The sequence below is a fragment of the Pangasianodon hypophthalmus genome, chromosome 6 (assembly GCF_027358585.1).
Source record: "Pangasianodon hypophthalmus isolate fPanHyp1 chromosome 6, fPanHyp1.pri, whole genome shotgun sequence".
Lineage (NCBI taxonomy): Eukaryota > Metazoa > Chordata > Actinopteri > Siluriformes > Pangasiidae > Pangasianodon > Pangasianodon hypophthalmus.
This window is the reverse complement of record NC_069715.1, coordinates 20,714,627-20,734,009: the sequence shown is the minus strand read 5'-3', so window position 1 is coordinate 20,734,009 and position 19,383 is coordinate 20,714,627. Positions and strand designations below refer to the sequence as shown.

The 19,383-nt window shown below is 39.3% G+C and overlaps 1 protein-coding gene across 6 annotated transcripts in view; it reads right to left on the bottom strand.

The window, feature by feature from the left end:
- The window catches only part of trip12 (thyroid hormone receptor interactor 12), a 57,286-nt gene that overhangs the window by 18,319 nt on the left and 19,584 nt on the right, over positions 1-19,383 (bottom strand). For all 6 annotated transcript variants that reach the window (XM_053234641.1, XM_026914160.3, XM_026914157.3 and 3 more), the window contains 16 exons: positions 17,755-17,860; positions 17,411-17,541; positions 15,846-15,929; positions 13,796-13,882; positions 13,283-13,434; positions 12,261-12,296; positions 11,740-11,835; positions 11,083-11,175; positions 10,612-10,773; positions 9,789-9,857; positions 9,486-9,651; positions 9,231-9,348; positions 8,173-8,329; positions 6,167-6,320; positions 3,967-4,192; positions 835-953 (listed from right to left, as the gene is read on the bottom strand). In XM_053234641.1, coding sequence (XP_053090616.1) covers positions 835-953; positions 3,967-4,192; positions 6,167-6,320; positions 8,173-8,329; positions 9,231-9,348; positions 9,486-9,651; positions 9,789-9,857; positions 10,612-10,773; positions 11,083-11,175; positions 11,740-11,835; positions 12,261-12,296; positions 13,283-13,434; positions 13,796-13,882; positions 15,846-15,929; positions 17,411-17,541; positions 17,755-17,860 — 1,956 coding nt within the window. The remainder of the gene's footprint in view (positions 1-834; positions 954-3,966; positions 4,193-6,166; positions 6,321-8,172; positions 8,330-9,230; positions 9,349-9,485; positions 9,652-9,788; positions 9,858-10,611; positions 10,774-11,082; positions 11,176-11,739; positions 11,836-12,260; positions 12,297-13,282; positions 13,435-13,795; positions 13,883-15,845; positions 15,930-17,410; positions 17,542-17,754; positions 17,861-19,383) is intronic.

The following is a 19,383-nucleotide window of genomic DNA, read 5'->3' as shown; positions in this document are numbered from 1 at the left end:
CGTATTCTCTGGTTACCTGTTATTAAAATAAATAAAAACATATAACGTGTTTTTTTTGTGTTGTGTTGGGCACTAACACTGCCACGCCTGCTTTAAACAAATAAAAGCTATTAATTTTTTTTTTATTGGGAAAGACCAACATGTCAATCAATCACAACATAGCGGGCAGCTCAAACGCTGAAATTTTTCCTGACTGAATGAACAGGAGCGAGCATCTTTGTTAATCGTGCTGTTTATAACAGCATGTTCTAAAAATACACGTTAACCTCTCATTGTGGGGATAAAGGCATTAGAGAGCGCCAATAAATTTTGTGTTTAAAAGTGATATATTGATCTTGCTGGCAGTAGCCTTTAATCAGCCTTCAAGCAAACCATGAGGCTTTAATGAATAATGATCTCATATTATTCAAATGTTGTAACAACTCTAGATTATTTCAGCGTATGCTCCAGTGTACTGTATGTATAAAAGTTCATTAAATCTCTCCCTGCATGGTTTTGTTGCAGTCATTTCCAAAAATCATTTGATTTGAATACGTGAATGGACTTCAGCCAGACAATGTAAGACAGATTTTACTGTCTTGAGCATCATGCAGCACGCAAATCCTGAACAGCTCTCCAGTGTAATGAATAGGATGAGCATGAGGATGTAGCATGCTTTGATTGGACTCATAAATTTGTCACAAGGATCCCATTGCAAAGAACAATATCACTTCCTACAGGTCTTATAAATACCCCTTTCCAACACTGCTTCATTAGCATGGAAGTTAGCAATCTAACCCACAGCTGAACATCAGACTGGAAATTTATGTAACATGATTGTGTGAACATCTTTACCTTCTCTCCTGAAGTACACACTGAACACATCAGGTAGTTTCTGCATGAGGATCTCCGCCATCTGCAGAGAGCCAACCACAATCTTCAAGTCCTGGCTGGACAGCATGGAGGCTATGTGACTGCGGATGCACAAACATACACACATTTACATAAATACACACTTATACTTCGCATTGCTGTGCAGCACAAATAAAACCCCTGCTGTACTTCCTAGAAACATGACGTAAGAGTGATAACTGAATGAGTTCTGTCTAATTATTGTGCAACCCAGGGTCATGGATTTCAGTGTCTGCTTACAAAGGACAACACTTAAAGGAACAATCCATCCTGAACAACCTGCAAATTATTTATCAACACTGATACGTGATCTTCAGGGGCATCCAAGATTTATTGCAGAATGAAAGTGAGTTGATGCTTTTGGATTAAACTCTGTTCAAACGCAAATCCATGCTAATACCACCGTCCTCGATCAAAGCGATTACGCGCGATATCCCATAGTCTGCTGACTAGCCAAGCTGAGTTCATGTCCAACAACGTGCCTCACTTATCAATCTTTGAATACAGTTGTGTGTATATAGTTTTTGCGTATCTTGATCACACAAAGCGCATTCCCAATGCACCTCATTCACATGTAATGATGCCCACAAAATCGCATAAAGATTCAAGTGCACAGACAGAAGTCTGGGAGCAAGAAAAGAACTCATTTCTATGTTAATAAAAAATATTTAGATTTTATATTATTATTAATAATATGCAAGAGCCACACTTTTCCATCAGCTGAGGCATTTGTTTACAGCTTATGGCTTTGCGCAGACAGAGCAGCCCTTCCTTTTATATGGCAGCATTTGTTTTGTCATAACTGAGTGACTTGTCTTATTTGTTTTAATTTATGGGATTGTGTTAGCTCACTTTCTTTATTTTTCATATTCTTTAATTAATGCCGGTAATATAAAATTATTGGTTTCACAAATTTTTCTCGATGGTATTCTTAGTACCTGACAGAGTACCTTGATAGAGACTACAAAGCACATCTGTAAGTTGCTCTGGATAAGAGTGTGTGCTAAATGCTGGAAACGTAATAAAAATAAGATATATATAAACTCAACAGAATATTCCATATATAAGAAAGCAGTAATCCGTGTGACTTGTATGGTTTGAAGTCGATCAAGTTGAGGTTTACATTAGTTAGTCTTCTTATGCATAAAATTTACATACAATCATTAGCAGGAGACAAATGTTTTTTTCCTGAATTTACTGGATTATTATGAATACCAAATTTCTTGTGCAAATGCTCGTATGAAGGATTTATGAACAAATCTTTTCATATCCAGCTTGATAAATGAGGTCAATTGTCCCCAGCTCTGCAAAAATACATCTCATCATATGCAATTTACAACTGCATGATACCAGCTCTTGTTATCTCCCATAATTCTGTGTTGGATTTCTCATTTACTGACATTGAACATTGCTGAAAAATGGTGAAAAAAAAAAAAAAAAGACTTGTTCTTTTTTTTTTTATTATTATTAAGAGCGAAACCCGACATTTATCACTTGTGTTTGAGATCACTGAAAAGCGGTCATCTATTTAACGCCATTGTAACTGAGCTAGCCATGATGTCGGCCTCAATAGAATTAGCACCAGAATCACCAAGCATAAATATTTCCATATAAAAATGTGTTTCATGAAGGACTTTTCCATTTAAAACGAAATAATATTGAATGATTGATACTGGTAGGCAACATGAGAATTCGGTTCACTATAGCACAGCAGTAAGGATACAACCATTTCAGATTTAATTGTCATTTTGTAATGTTCCTGTTATTAGAATGAAGCATATGGAACAACTGTTTTTGAATACCCAATAATATTCACTATGCAGCTTGGGAAAGTAGCCTCCACTTGGCCAGATAGCTAACATGACTAATAGTTGTGGATCAGATGTTGAAAGATGGGGGGAGAAGAGAAAAAAAAAAGAAAAAAAAGAGCTTTCTGGAGAAAGACAGAGTCATTGGATTGAAAAAAGGCTTACGGAATAGAAGTTATTCACCACAACGTTATTCTCAGAGCCTGTTTACTGATGGGCTGAAGGAAAAGACTGGTCATCTGCTATGTCACGAACCGTAGCAGACTCTAGAAATCTGGCTTGCAAAAACGACCCTGCCTGGTGATATTCAATTCAGTTTTATTTGTGTAGCACTTGGAAATTGTCACAAAGAATCTTTACAGAAATAAATACATTCAGGATCTAAATATTTAATGCATGAATTTATCCCTGATGAGCGAGCCGGAGGTGACAGTGGCAAGGTAAAACTCCCTGAGACGATATGAGGAAGAATCCTTGAGAGGAACCAGACTCAAAAGGGAACGCACTGTCATCTGGGTGACACCAGACAGTGCGATTATAAATAATTCCCTTCTAAACTGTGTACTATATGGTCAAAAGTGCAATTGTGTAACCGCGAAAACTCATAGTTTACACATGAAGTCTATCTTGTTATACTGCATATGATAGAAAAACAAAAATGTAAACTACTCCTGAGCATGAGGTTGTCTGGATACTCAAAAAGAAATTGGTGCATGGACACCCTTCAGCGCTCAGGCACACAGAATGGTTTGAGGAGGATGACAGTGTCAGCCGTCATCATATCACAGGGTTGCCAGGTTTAAAGCTTTGCTGCCAAATACTTTTGAACTCTTTCCTCAAGAAAAATATTTTGTCTGTACACTGGTCTATTAATTCATACAGCTATTCTTTCCTTATAATTTAGAGACTTTTAATGGAATTGAACCAGTTAAGTAAACTGTGTACTTAATTCTGGCTCAATAAAATTTAGCATATATTGTTCCTTAAAAATTTTATAAAACTTTTTTTTTTTTTTTTTTTTTAAATAGTACTCAACATGTTAAACTTCTTTTGAATTCGTTAATGGTTACTTTTGTACAGACCTGGCAACGCTATAAACAGAAATACCGAATAAGATGCAGAGTTCAGGAATTCTGTTTGCAAGCCAGCGCTCAGTGCCATGTATAAACACGATCCACTGCACCGTTCTTGCCCCGAACACATCTTTTGTTTGTTTGGCTTATTACACACACACCCACACACGCTGAGGTGTGGGAGAGAGACTGACCTGGAGACGGCGTGGTTGCGCAGCACATCCTTGAGCAGCTCGGAGTCGGAGAAGTAGATGATGCGTAGGATGGCTCTGAGGCACTTGTGTCTGACGGCGGGGCCGGCTGAGGAGCTGTACACCTCATACAGCACGCCGAACAGAGTCTTAATAAAGCAGCGTGCTAGCTCCGCCTCCTCCCGCATCAGCTCTGCACGCGCGTCCTCACCACGTACCTCCACGTGACCTAAGATCGAAGTAGACAATGAGGAAAGAGAAAGAGAGGAAGAATGAGTCAAAAGGCAATTATGTAAATGATCATTTTGTTAGACTCACAGGCAATTATTACATTTAGGATGCTAACTGTTAACTACGGATATATTTACAAGGTACACACTGCAAAGTTTCCGAGCCCTCTCCTGGCTCTGAGGTGAACTGCAATGAAAACATTAAGAAGTTGAGCAGCTATGTCAGGGGTGCTCACACTTCTATGACCTTTTCTTATTATTATTATGGTAAGATCCACCAGGTAAAACATGTACATACACTTAAAATTTTGAGTTTCAGAAATTATTTTGAGACATGTGGTTTTTATTCAAATAACATTACGCAATCAATTTTCATTCAGAGAAATCGCAAAAGTAATATACAGCAGCAGGGGCGTTTTCAAGCGTTTGCAGTGGACGGAGAGGAGGCGGGTTGAACCGGCAGGTAACGTGTGATGATTCTCACCTGTATCTTATTACCACCAGTCTACTTATTTGTGTCTCTTTGTGCGTTCAGTAACTGACGTAACCAGAGAGACAGAGTGTGTGATATAGTTGGGGAAGCTTGTGAGACACACAAGCACACACACCCACACGCAGTAAAGCATGAACTTGACGGAGTGAAAGCTGTAAGTCCGGGACGGACCCGTTTCAGTTGATTTTTCTGGGGGGTTTGTCGACTATTTGAAAGTGCACTGAAAAGCGTATACTGGATGAACGCGAGCCCGGAGCTCAGCAAAAATTCCACCTGTCTCCCGAGACTTCCTCCACACTCACACACCGGGTCCTTACATTGACCTATTAAGAAGATCGACCAGTGGAATATCTTGCAATTGACGTAATGGCACCCCTTAGCTATGTTCTGGCTGGGGGCTGAAAAATGAAAACAAGCTTGAAGCACTGACACCAGCCAGATTCTTTAATGTTATTGCCAATCACAACTGTAAGGTAAATATCAATGAATGTTAGAGGTTGGAAGCACTTTTCAACTTCACGAACGTAAGAAATAAAACATGATAGGGTGGTGTGGTGCAGCCCGACATGAAGCAGAGTTGCTGTTACCACCCCAAAGAACATGTCCTGAAGACTTTATTCTTCTTATACCACAGCATGTTGCTAACAAGTTTGTTTTTTAATTAAATAATGTACATTTTAACCATTTATAGTAACACAATGTTGTGGAACATCCGCAAAACAAGTTGGTTCCTGTTATCACTTATGCAATAACAGCTATAAACTCATCCCCTTACCATTACCTCTCACAAAAAATGCCACTTGCCACGTTAACAAGAAAGCACAAATCACGCTTTAACTTTAACACCAGAGGCTTATTCCAGAAATGTGAAATAAACAAATTGAAAAAAGTAAAAGTTTTGAAGACATGTTTATGTGGAGTGTCCACCAGTCCTTGTGCAACCTTTCAGTATAGAAACAGTAACGTATTAAAATAAGTGCATTAACCCAATCATGCGGTTGTAGTCCCATTCTGACCAATCAGAATAGAGAATTCTACAGCACTGTGGTATAGTACTTATGTTTTACTAATGATAGAATTCAAACCTTCAAATGTTGGATTATTTCTGTTCCCTTGCACGTAGTATAGGACTGATGATGACACTGGGTGGACGTGCAAATAAAGCTAATTAGCTTGTATTAGCATGACATTAAAAAAAGCTAGCTGTACACTGAAATAGTTAGCTAATCATAAACAGCTAACATAAAAGCATTACCCTCTCTCCAAAATAAAGCTAACAATGAGGTGTGGCCAGTAAAACAGCTAAACATTATTAGCTGGCTTGAGTGTTTGCTATGATCGTTGTATAGATGTATTAAATACAAATTAAGGTATTAAATAAGCGACTGCTGCACAGAGAGATTATCACTGGAGTGTGTGTGTGTGTGTGTGTGTGTGTGTGTGTGTGTGTGTGAGAGAGAGAGAGAGAGCGAGAGAGTACCAGTGTTGGGGTTGATCAGGGGGTTGGGTTTCCTCTGAATTCCCCGTGCCGTTCCCGTGTCCTCGTTGATCTGCTGCATAGAGTTGAAGTCAATGGTGTAAACTCGGCCAAGTGTTGAGAGGCTGATCTCGTCCTCACCGTTCTGATGGGCCGTCTGACACACACACACACACACACACACACACACACACACACAAAACAATGTGTTCCCATTAGCAACTGTCTTCAGAGCAGTAACAAGATGTCGTCAAACAAGCATCAGCAATTCACAGATGGTCACGGATTGCGTCTGTAACTACACTAAATTGTGTAACTATTCTAAACTATACCTGTACTAAAAGGTGTCAATCATCTCTCAGTATGCCTGATGATGGAAGCACAATCTGCTCCCCAAAAAACGTGTAACAATAGCAAAATAAATAAAACGAACACAAATCTGGATTTTGCTGCTTTTCCTTCTGACCACTAAGGAGATGAAGCCGGATGCTGTATTAGCTATATTTCTCCTGTACAAGTCACAATGTTAATCTTATAAACTGTTTGGATGACCATCTAACTTTGTTACAACTAAGTAGAATGAGATGAAGAATGCTTGTAAAGTAGTTAGCCAGATGATCTGCAACCCTACTGTCCCCACTGTGTCAGGAACAGGCCTAGCGGATCCAATTACATGGTACAGGCCTAACATGACAAGTTATTTTTTCACCAGCATATTTATGTTCTGGCCTAAGCACTGGAAGGTTACAGAAAGGGAGGAAAATAACTGTAAACATCCAAACTTGCTCTCTTCCTAGGTATACCGAACCATGCTTGCATCACACCACTAAATTATTTGGCATGTCAGCGGTTTGAGTGGTTATAACAAGCTTGGTCCAAACTGGTTAAATAGAATGAGAATCTAAACTTAGCTAGCCATCAAACTACCACGGATGCTAGATAACTAATCTAAGCTATAAACAATATTGCATTCATTGTGTGGCAGCCCAGAAAAACCCTCACATGGTGAAACTGGTGACATTTTCTACTATATATTGTTCTCAAAACTGCATGTTGTCCGAACTGAAATTACGCATGGATCTCAGTCAGAAGTAAGGTTCTAGCATTTTAATGTTTTGTTACACACAAAAGTGAAAAGGGAGAAAATTGCATCCATTGTGGCCATTTTTGATATTTTGTATCTGATTACAGATTGCTTATGTTGCCAGACAGACTGTTTTACCTCCATATATATTAAACTGGATTTTTACCCAACATGAACTTTGCAGAAAGCCTAGACGAGAGGATAAAACTAGAGAAATGTCATTTTGGTGTTTATGGTCTCTTCAAGTTGAGGTATCAAGGTATGTTAGAGATTTATCATCTTTTTTGGGTTGTTTGCCAGAATTCAGCCACAGTTCTTCCCCAAACTGTTGCCACAAAGTTAGAGGCACACAATTGTATAGGATGTCTTTGTATGCTATAGCTTTACAATTTCCCTTCACTGGAACTAAACGGCCCACACATTTTCCAGCATGATAATGCCCTTGTGCACAAAGTGAGCTCCATGAAGTCATGGTTGGACTGGAAGAACTCGAGTGGTTTGCACAGAGCCCTGACCTCAACCCAATGAATGACTTTCGCCTTCTCACCCGACATCAGTGCCTGACCTCACTAATACTCTTGTGGCTGAATGAGCACAAATCCTCATAGCCAGGCTCCAAAATCTAGTGGGAAAGCCTTCCCAGAAGAGTGGAGGTTATAATAACAGCAGAAAGGGGCTACAGCTGGAATGGAATGTTCAAAAAGCACATATGAATGTGACGGTCAGGTGTCCACAAACTTTTGGCCATATAGTGTATTTTGACAAAATAGGTACTGTACTTGCAGCTATATAACAAGTGAAAAATAATGCATTATTCTACATACATTATTATTAATGGATTTAGAAACGACACATTCAGAGATACTTTCAGAAGATAGTGACAGCGGCAGTGTTTTAAATAATATTATAAGCAGCACACTGTTACCTCAATGATCCGACTGTCTATGCGGTTGTATGGATGCCACAGGCCTCGGTCGTCCCTCCACTGCCACACTGCGGCCTCTGTAGTGTGTGCACTACCCTTCTTCAACATGGCATCTACAGCAAAAATGCCTTCTCTGGGGAGGCACGGCATCAGCTCACTGAAACACGCACACACACACACAAGCTGGAACGTTACTGGATAAGTCTGTAGCTGTGAGCATACATGTAGGATACACTTACACATGTAATTTGCTTCAGTGTAATATAAAGAAAATACTTTTAAGTGTTCTTATATCTCCAAGTAGCTAGTAAGTGTTGTGTATGGTTAGCTGTTAATCATGATTAGGGCTGCACAATATATCGAAATTATCGGAATATCGCAAAACTAAATATTGCAGTACGCATAATGCAAGGGCTTGCAATAACTAAATGATTTTAATACTTTTTATTAGCAGAGAATGCTTTCTTATACACAAAAACACGAAACATGAATGTTATGTCATTTTCAGTTGTAAAATATATAAATAAATATAATTTAAACTGATTTTACACTCTTATAGCATTATCGTACCGCGTATCCCATATCGCATTATTTAACAAGTTATCGCATATGGCATTTTTCTTCAGTATCATGCAGCCCTAATCATGATGAGTATGAACTATCCACATTATTTTATTGATCTGAAAAAGTCAATAAAAAGTAAGTGCACATAACAGATTAAGGTTGCTGTTTATGCAGAAAGATGTGACCAAAGAAAACCATTTAGAGACACTGGAAGCAAAACTGCTCTCTGTTCCTTTTGTTTTGCATTATGTTGTTTTCAAAGTACATCAATCTAGGAGTGCTCATAACCAAGTACACCGTTGTATTACATTATTCTGCTCAATGTTAAACTGATTACTAATATGAAAAGTAATATGGAAAGTAATCATATGAATATAATTACTAATATGATTACTAATATGAAAGTTGATTAAAGGCCACTGTTTCAAAATAGTTTCAAGTTGCAGGCCACTCCAGGTAAACATGAAGTAGAAAATCTAGTAAATGGAAAGTACCAGATAAGGGAAGTAAGCTCGTAGAGTTCCTGGGGACTTCTGGGAACGAGGTCGATTTGCTCCTGACAGCTTCCGTTAGACGCTCCACAAAGCAGGAAACGTAGTGTCTCTGCGATATCTTCTCACACACACAGATCATTTGTCCCATCATTACCAGTGTATTTCATTTATTAAGGCATATTCAGTGTGTGTGTGTGTGTGTGTGTGTGTGTGTGTGTGTGTGTGAGAGAGAGAGATAAAGAGAGAAAGACCTACTCTGTTTCATCAGCTGCACAGCGAGGTTGGGGCAGTTGGAGCACATGAGTGAGAACATGCGCACCACCATGATAAACATGCCTGAACTCAACACCGGCGGTGTCACCACCAGAAGCTGCTGGATGTTAGTGAGCAGATCGCGTGATGCCACCTGCTGCAACAAATTCTACAGGTGGCAAAGGTCAAACGTTAGCACAGTGAAAGGAGCTACAAAATGGTATTTGTGGAAGCTGCTCTTGCAGCTCAGTGACATTAGGTACTATACAGAGGTTTAGCAAATGACCCTCTAACAAATTTTCTCACCTCTTCATGCTGAAAGTTGTCCACCAGCCGGGCGAAACAGAGACAAGTGCTCTCCACTGATTTTTTATCCTGATGGAAAAAGAGAAATAGAAGTAAGTCTACAAGACAACAGGAGCAACATTAACAATCATTACAGCTTACCAGGACAATTATTTTATTTTATTTTTTCCACACAACATAGAATTGCATAAGAAAGTGATCTATGTGACTCTACACATGCATAGTGCCAATAAAGTGCATAAGAATATACAATATAGTGTGGTATGTGACATGTGCCAAGATATTTAAAACAAAATCACTACTACAGTGTTCCATTCAGGAAGTCTGCCTACATAGTGAGCATGTTTGAGCTCCCTATATAATATATGCATTCACCCTTCAGTGTCATCATCAGCCCTAGAGCATTCCACACATGACATTTAATAGAAAATATGGATCCCAAACTAGTACCAACTATTGTTTTGATGTTGAACACAACTAGAGGACCGGTCACTGAATAACACAACATGTATTGAACTATATAAGATAACCTTAACGACTAGCAAGTTAGCCACATAAGCAAGCTGCATTAGCTGCTTTATACATGGAACTGCCTTTATCTTATGAGCACCCTAATGCTGCCCAAACCTGCTGCCTACCTAGGATGCCTAGAGGATAACAATCAAAGTCAATTTTAAAACAACCGTCTAAAGGTTATTACTCTTGACGCACTAGAAGACTATGCCATAATTCTGTACATTATACAAAAACACTAATGGGTTGAATATTGGCACATGCCCAAATTAAAAAGTGTGTGTGTGTGTGTGTGTGTGTGTGTGTGTACCTGGTGTGTGAGTCTCTGAGTGAGTAGAGGCAGCGAGTCGGCTACAAAGTGAAACTCGTCAGGTGTGATGCTCTGGCAGCAGTTAGCGGCAATGGCTAATGCATTCCTCTGAGCATTAATACTGAAAAACTCCAGATACAGCAAACAGTCGGCCAACCCGCCCTGCAGAAAGACAGTCAGACCAAGAACAGATAGATAAAGGTTAAACAGACTGATAATAGTCTCCAGTTTGTTTGCTTCGCATTAGAAATGAAGAAGACAAAATCCTAATCCACTTTGTGCTTGGACCCCTGGTGCATTAATGTTTTCATATCATTCAGTTATGAGAATGCAAAAAGCATACAAAGCCTTAGTTATGATGTCATCTAAGGCATTAATCACACATTAATCCACATGGAAAAACAGATCACACGGCCACCACTGGATAAACCACGGCAACCAGCAAGAAAGTAGGGTGCGCTGTGTACTCACGGCCTGTAGGATGGCCTTGCTGTGTCTCCGTGAGAGCATCTCCAGTGCGGTGAGAGCCTGTTCGGCCACGTCGATAAACTGGATCACCTGAAGCTACACAAACAGGCAGACACACACAAAAAAATTTATATGACTCCATCCGAAAACAAACATATCAAACACACCGCCATCTTGTTTTGTGATTGGCCTGGTGACTGGCTGCATGTCACTGCCATGTGATGCCTCATCACCTTCAAAAACACCCCAAACTGTTGCCACAAGACACTCATCAAGGTCCAAAGACACATTTACACAAGCTGCCTGTCCAGAAAATTTCTAAGAACTGATCAAATGGACGTCTGATTGAAGAAGAGAAACATGAAGAGCAAGCTTAGCACACAGCTGCAGTGCTCTTTCTCCACAAGTCTTGGCAACGTGCCAAATTACATACTAGTAAATTGTATTAAATAGTACGCAACCATAGATCACTAGGGGTGTGGAATCTTTTCACACGCTGTTTTTCTGTTTCTATTGCACTGACTACTCACCGTGGTTCCTAAACACTTTGGTTATGAAATGCCCAGTTGTCATTCCATGTGGCTGTATACTACTCTGACACAGTGCTATAGTGGTGCGGGACGAACGCATACCTGTACATGTGACTCTGTAAGCACTCACCTTTTCCAGGAAGACAGGAATGGCGTCTACAACTACAGCAGAAGAGCGTGGCAGAGCCTCCATCATGTAGGTTAGAGCGCGAGATGCATGATTCATCTGAAATTCACAAAAACGCACACTAAGATCATTTCTCCTCCTTAACGGGATACTTTTAAATGTAAACACACTACACGAATATGTTTCGTATTAGAATTAAGCTAAGCGTGAACTCCTGCTACTTAGTTACTCTTTTTATTCTAGAAGCATCCATAAATCATCAATGCACACTGGCTTATTTCCTCCTGAAGCTAGTGTTACAGCAAGGGGCTGTCACTGGAGTACAATAGCTAAACATAGCTAGTTCGGTAGTTCACTATAACGACTCTATAAATTAATGTATTAAATATTAAATGATAATAGATAAACAGGTGTTATACAGAGGGGATTAGCACTAAACATCAGCTACACAGCCTAAATAGACAGCTCAACTAAAGACATGAAATATGTGCATAAAGGTTGAATAAAGCAGTGCTCATACTCACAATATCAAAGTTATGCTCCATTTGTAACAGCGTGATCTGTGGGGAGAGAGAACAGCAAAACACATGAGTCACAGGCATTTACAGAGCACATTCTGAATTCGATTGTCCTTAAAGGATTCTAGGTAAGCTAAAAGATTCAGCTTCTGGTTGTCATGAGTGTTAAGACCTGATATACATATTAACAAATGATCAGATTTTCATCTAGCAAATCAGATCGGTACCAAAAGTAAATATAGTCTTAGGCACCCTATTTATTTTTTAGTACAAACTTTGTTATAGATTTTTATGTTATGTCTTCTACATTATTGACTCAGTACAAAAACATTTCAGATTTCCAAATATTAGTTTTCCAGCACAAAATTACTAAACTAAATGCCACAGAAAAATGTTTGTATGTCAGTAAAGAAAGCAGCATATTACGTTAGAGAGCACTTTTTAGACAAAAAAAACATAATGAAGGCTGCTGGGTTTTGCTGCAAAAAAAAGAAACAAGTGTGACAGTCGAAGTCTCCAGAAGAACTGTGGCTGCTTCTGCAAGATGCTCAGTAAAACTTATAGCTCATTTCCTTATAGAACTGAACACATTGTACCTGAGAATACTATTTTTTTAAAGCAAAAGGTCGTCACGCTAAATGCTAACTTTGTTTCATTTATTACTGTTTACTGCTCTTAACAGTATTTTTTTAATGAAGAAACATTTAATTTCATTATTTTTGAAGGCATCTTTGCTCTACAGCATTTCTTTGCATGGGCCTGAGACTTTTCCACAGTACTGGATGTAATTAAAAATCCTGAAGGTACACAATCTTGAAGTCATTATATATCTATAATGACTATATGAAGAACCTCTGCTCAAAACTGAATGCACATAAATAGCTATCTGGCATGATATCCTGTCACGACTGCAAAGCACTGCACGGCCGTCTCCTGCACTTCTGCTTCCTGTTCAAGTCTACAGCTGTGCTAACTCCAAACTAGCATAACGGAGCTGAGTGAGGTACTCTGATGAGAGATGGACTGACCAGAGCGGGTACGACACTCTTCACAGGAAATCCTCCAAGTGTCTCCTCGTTCCCCATCACCAACAGCTGGCACATTTCTATCGCTGCCTGCAGCTGCTGAGACTCGTCCCCCGTCGCCTGCAGACCCTGCAGCAGCTGCTGAGCCTTCGAACCTGTAGCACACACACACACTCAAACTGCTTATTATGATAAATGGCCTAATATATTTGTTACAACACGCAGGGTTTGAAAATGTAGTCGGGTGTAACACTTCAATGTTTGTGAACAAGCTAGCTTCTTGGATCTAGAGAGCTTATTTGGCATGACAGGCTCGGAGCAGGAACAATACATACGCAATACACACAGACAAACTTAACTACTTACAAATTTTTATTTATTTTATTTTTTTTAATTTCTTCTACTTATTCAGAAGTTTTCATCTTGAATACATGAGCTTTATTAAGACTATGTGTATCTATATTTACTCTTTAAAGGGATGCCTAATATCTATGAATGAGACAGAAAGATGCTCACTTGCTCCAGTGCCGATGGTACGATGGAACAGTTGGGACATACGAGGTCCGAAAAGGTGAGGGGGCAGACCACGTGCCTCCAGTAGAGCTGTACACAAGAGGAAAACGGGAGGAGAAAAAACACACACACACACGTTTAACTCGAAGATGAAACTCCAACTGGAGCACAGAAACAATACGGGAAACAGTCTATACAGTAAATAACAGTCATCTGCAGCCTAGCTAACTACATGGCCAAACAAATAAACAAGTTTTCATAAATAACCTGCACCGAGTTACTGAATCAAAAAGGTTCTGTTTTTCTTCATTCCCACCTAAACATGTCTAAACCAAATGTTTTTTGTTTTAAAGCCCCATTTGTGGACTAAGTGTTATTGGCCCCCATAAGCTACTGCTGAGTGCAAAGAAAACAGACACGGCATGATGGGGCGCACGATGGCTGTCGACCTGTCACGATAATTACGTTATCGTCTTATCGTATGATATATGGACATGACCTCGATCGTTTTTGCTGACCTCAGTATTGCCCATTGTGTTTACATAAGAATGAATGTCACCAACATTTTAGCCGTTTGCGCTGCTTCCGCCCTCTCGTCTGCTCTAGGGCTGTCAAATTAAAATTCAAACTTTGAATATTTCACGAATTTAATGTAAAAACGGACATTTGAATGCAAAAACTGTTGGCATTCAAATTTAAGATGTGCGGCAAGCACTAGCACTGATTTTGATTAAAACATGCTGTTTGACAAAAAAAAAATGACATGCAAGATATTAACAATACACTAAATGTTTGAAGAACAAGGGGAAAAAATTGAAAAAATAGTGTGTCAGATAATCCAGTTATAGTCAATAATGTCAGGGATTGACCCGCTTAAACAGCGTGAGCTGAAGCTGAACAGCGAAGGAACACCGCTAAACTGAAGCGCTTAACTAGCGGGTTATTTAACTTACCCAAACGCATCCTATACACATATGAGATTAATCAGACCTATACACAATATAAATGTAATATTACAACTTGCTTCGGCACAAAATGACACGAACGCACAAGTGAACTTGAACTTAAGTAAGGTGCTAGGAAGAACAGGTAGAGGTCACGTTGTGAATCCGCTCTTTCCGTAACAACGCACTAAAACATGGACAATATGTAAAGCATAAAGAATTCACAATATTGCATTACAATAGTGTACTCACTGTAATATTTCAGATCATCAGGTTTTCACAACAAAGGCAGTTTTCAAATGTTTTTGTTGATACATGTTTAAGATATAAAATGTGTGAATATTTGATTGAATTTTTGCATTTTCTCGTCAATTAAAATGCCATTAATTAATAATCAATGCCATTTTAGTCAGAGTAAAATTGACTAAAATTAATAAATATGCCAAATGCCAAAATATGACAAAATATTGACTAAATTTAAAGGATATTTTCATCAGAAGACAGAAACTCTGACTAAAAACCAGTGAGAAAAATTAACAGTGGAACTGGCCTGGGAGCCTAGGTTACATCTTTTGATTTTAGAATTTTATGCATAGTTTAAAAATAAAAGCACTTTAACAACCAGGTTTGCTCTTTGCAATAAACAATAAAAAATATAACACTGATCTGTTTGGTTTGTATTTATTTGTTGCTCCCTCTAGCAGACTGATGATATAAAAATCTGTTGTTTTTTTTTGACATTTCAATTCCAATGTCTAAATATTTTTAAGAATTTAAAATTTTTAAAAATTTCATTGCTCATCGTAAGGGTGTACTTGCATTATTATGCTATTATATTACCATTATATCAGTGGCATAAAATGATCATAAAATGATAATATCGTTACTAATAATCAGTTACTTCTGAGACAATATATGGTCCAACAAAAGTAGTTATCCTAACAGGCCTAGATGGCTGTGAACTGTGACTGACTGGCACACATTTCATTTTAATACTGTTTAATAACATCTATTTTTTTTTTTTTTTTTTTAGCTTTCAATTTAAAGCTGAATTTTTTGGGTGAATTTTTCTGCTGCATAAAGAAAACCCGGTTAAGAACGAGTGTTACCTTGCAATCGGCCCATTTCCGAGTCGTCGGATTCACTCTCTCCGGATGTGGTCATTCCAACGGCACCAGCTACTGAACTGGAGGCTGCAGAGATAGAGAGAGAGAGAGAGAGACAAAGATAGATAAGCCAGCTGAAGCTCTCAGCTGTATGTGTGCACATAGTGCATCACCAAACAACTGAGTCGACACTCGCACAATAGCTTCAACACGAACACCTGGCTGTCATTTGGAGAGATAGAGTTCACATGGACACATTTAGCTAGCTAACATAACACAGTCTACACGTGAGAAGCTACCACTAATGGGTTGACTATCTGTACTAGCCAAGCTAACCACTTCAGTCCTGCTTGATTTGTATCCAAGTGAGGGATTGTGAGAAAACCATCATGTCACCATGTAAATGGCACAACAGGGTTATATGGAATGCCATCAGAGCAGTCAAAAAACAACCACCACCACAGAGTTTTTCTCCAGGTGAAAGCTCGTGTAGTGTGTATGCCTCGTCCAAGTGTGATCATGAACTGTGCACACTCTTACACCACCAAACAACTGATCACAAGCGATGCAAGTCGTGTAGTGTCAAAGGGTTAATGATTCAGAGATTTTGAGCGTCGACTAGTGTGCATAGTGTGTATAGTGTGCATCCTACAGACATCATTCCAGCACAGTGGTTTGGACTTTAAGCATAAACAAAAGTAAACATGACAAAAAGGTATTTTATAGCATCATATATGTTTTTATATAAAAAGGTTTGAAATTAACTATTTAAATTTTTATTTCTAATTTAAAAAAAGGCAACATTTTAAACCTAAATTTTTTTTTGGCACATTACATTATGCTGCTACTAATATTTATTATACTGTACATATGCTGCTACTTCTTATGTTTACACTATTTCAGCAACTTATATTGTACTCTTGTACTCTTTGCACTATTGTCACTGGATTCACTTTCAAACAGAACTGTGTACTGGTCAGCGCTGCACTGGGACTTACTGTGCCCATTGTCTATCCCAGTAGTCAGTGTACCGTCTTGTGCTGTCTGCACATGTTTGCACTTGTGCACTTTATGTATAAATTATGTAGTCCCTTGTAGTTCTGTGTTGTTCTGTGTTTGACTTATGTAGCACCTTGGTCCTGGAGAAACGTTGTTTCATTTCACTATGTACTAACTGGCTGTATATAGTTGAAATGACAAACTCCACTTGACTTGACGTAGGTTTTCCCCCCAAACAGACTTCCCCAAAACTTCGCTCTTTGCTGATAAATTCCCGATAAGCTCATAGATGATTACTGAGCAAATGCACTTTCAGGTTGGTGGCATGTGCTTGCTTTTAAGCTAAAAACAGATTCAACAGAAAACAGATTTTCCTCATTAAATTATTTATAATGTAACTGAGAGCAGTGTTTAAGTGTCAAACTGAACATTGTTTAGAGCAGAGAGGTTTAGAATGCTGATCAACCAATCACAATGCTCAGGACTCCTGTGAGACGCTAGCAGATGATTAAAAAGTTAAGCCAATATCACGACATGCTCTGTGTGTGTGTGTGTGTGTGTGTGTGCACCTGAAGCTCCCTGCGGTGTCTCCTCTGTGCGTGATGAATTGGCTCCGTCCTGATTGTTGTCGTTTTCGGCCATTTTGTCCTGTCGGCGAGTTTCAGCTGCACCACGCTTCCCTAAACCTGAACCTCGCCGACTACAGACAGACAAGAGAGAGAGACAGAGAGAGAGGCAAAGAGAGAGAGAGAAGCAGTTACACAGAGAGAACTAATGAAATCCATCCCAAACTGTTAACAATGGAGACATGATCTAATATAGCATCTTTCAATCACACACACCCACACACACACACACACACCCACACACACACCCACACGTGCACTGACACATGGAGCACAGCGTGTGTTACCTGGTGCTGGCGCAGGAGCCCGTGGTCTTTTGTCTTGTGCTCCTCCTAAAGCTGGGGAGTTCTGCGGGGGGAGACTCACTACGCTTCTTACTGGACTTTCTCAGACCTACACACACACACACACACACAAAGTCAGTGGGATTCCTTAAACCTAAACAAGTACAAGTTCATATCAGTGTGTGAGCATTATGTTAATCTATAAGGAATATTAATAGATTCGTCTGAGCAATCATTTAGAAATCATCTGCAGAAGCATGTCTGTGTGTCTTTGACTCATGTAGATTTTACAAATCTGCACACAGAAACTACTTCAGGAATATCAAGTTGTCTAATTATTCACTTGATTCATTATTTGCTTTATTTACATCCACAGAGAGACGCCTATAAATCAGACATGCTTGCACTCTATCAGATGATCAAGTAAACGAGAGGTAACTAGAAGGGCTGCACTACAATGATAATTATTTTAATTTGCAAATTTAAACCTGCCCAAGTGGCACAGAGAGAAAGTCACAGGAGTCACAGAGCACTTTCACAGCTATTATCCGTCCGAATCTGAGCAAAATCGATGACTTTGGTTCAGCTTCACACTACACATAATTAAACAAATTAAAAAAAAAAAAAAAAAAAAAAAAAGCAAAGCTGTAATAAGCTCTTTTATTCACTGGTCAGAAATACATCAAGAGAAACCTAACAAACCTTCGCTAAGTGTGTATATAATCACGTCAACCTTTTATTTCATCTCCTCTTGAGTACAAATATCAAGACCGCATCGCAGCACGCCTAGAGTTCACATGAAACCGGACCGAGTTTTCCACCTCACGGATCTGTGCGGCTTTGGAAAGGTCACCAGCTCCACTGCGCTCAAATCCGCACAGCTCGTTAACACGTCTGGAGTCTGAACACACCACCGTACACACTTTATTTCCCATGACCCTGTGCACACCTGTACAGCCCAACATGCTTCGTTTTCAGTACGTCACAAAACCTACGTCTAAGTTTCCTGCTGACGCGGCAAGGATTCAGTACGAGGATTACGTTTCACCATGTACGCTATACATACAGCTCGGATTTCCCACAGCGACCAATAACGTTTCTGTAACAGCATTACCGAGACCAGGAAATCATATCCCAACTCCCAAATTGAATTCTCACAGTATTCGGTCGTGCAGATGTCCTGACCATGAGCACGCTGGCATATAGTTGGTGTTACATTTTATTTAAAGGAGCAGTGCGTCATTTGAATTCTGCAACATTCTGTATCAGTTGTTTAAAATTTAAAGAAAAGAAAAAAAAAAAAAAAAGAGAGAAAATCAATGTCCTACCTCTGCACTCGCCCAGCGAGAGTCTCGATCTGCAAGTTACTGTAGCGACGGGTATTTTTAGCGTATTTTTAGCCTATTATTAGCACGGAGCTCGGCTGAAACGTGAGCCGATGCCCCCCACCACCACCATAGTGACCTGAGAGAAGTGGACGAGTGTCCATTCATCAGCGCACACTGAAGGCAAGGTTCAGAAGGTTTACCTACACTAGGTCTAAATGCTGTATTTAACATACAGGCAACCTTGTGTTCGAATATAGCTGTTTGCCAACAGCCGCTCGGGGTGTTTTTCCACTGCATAATCACA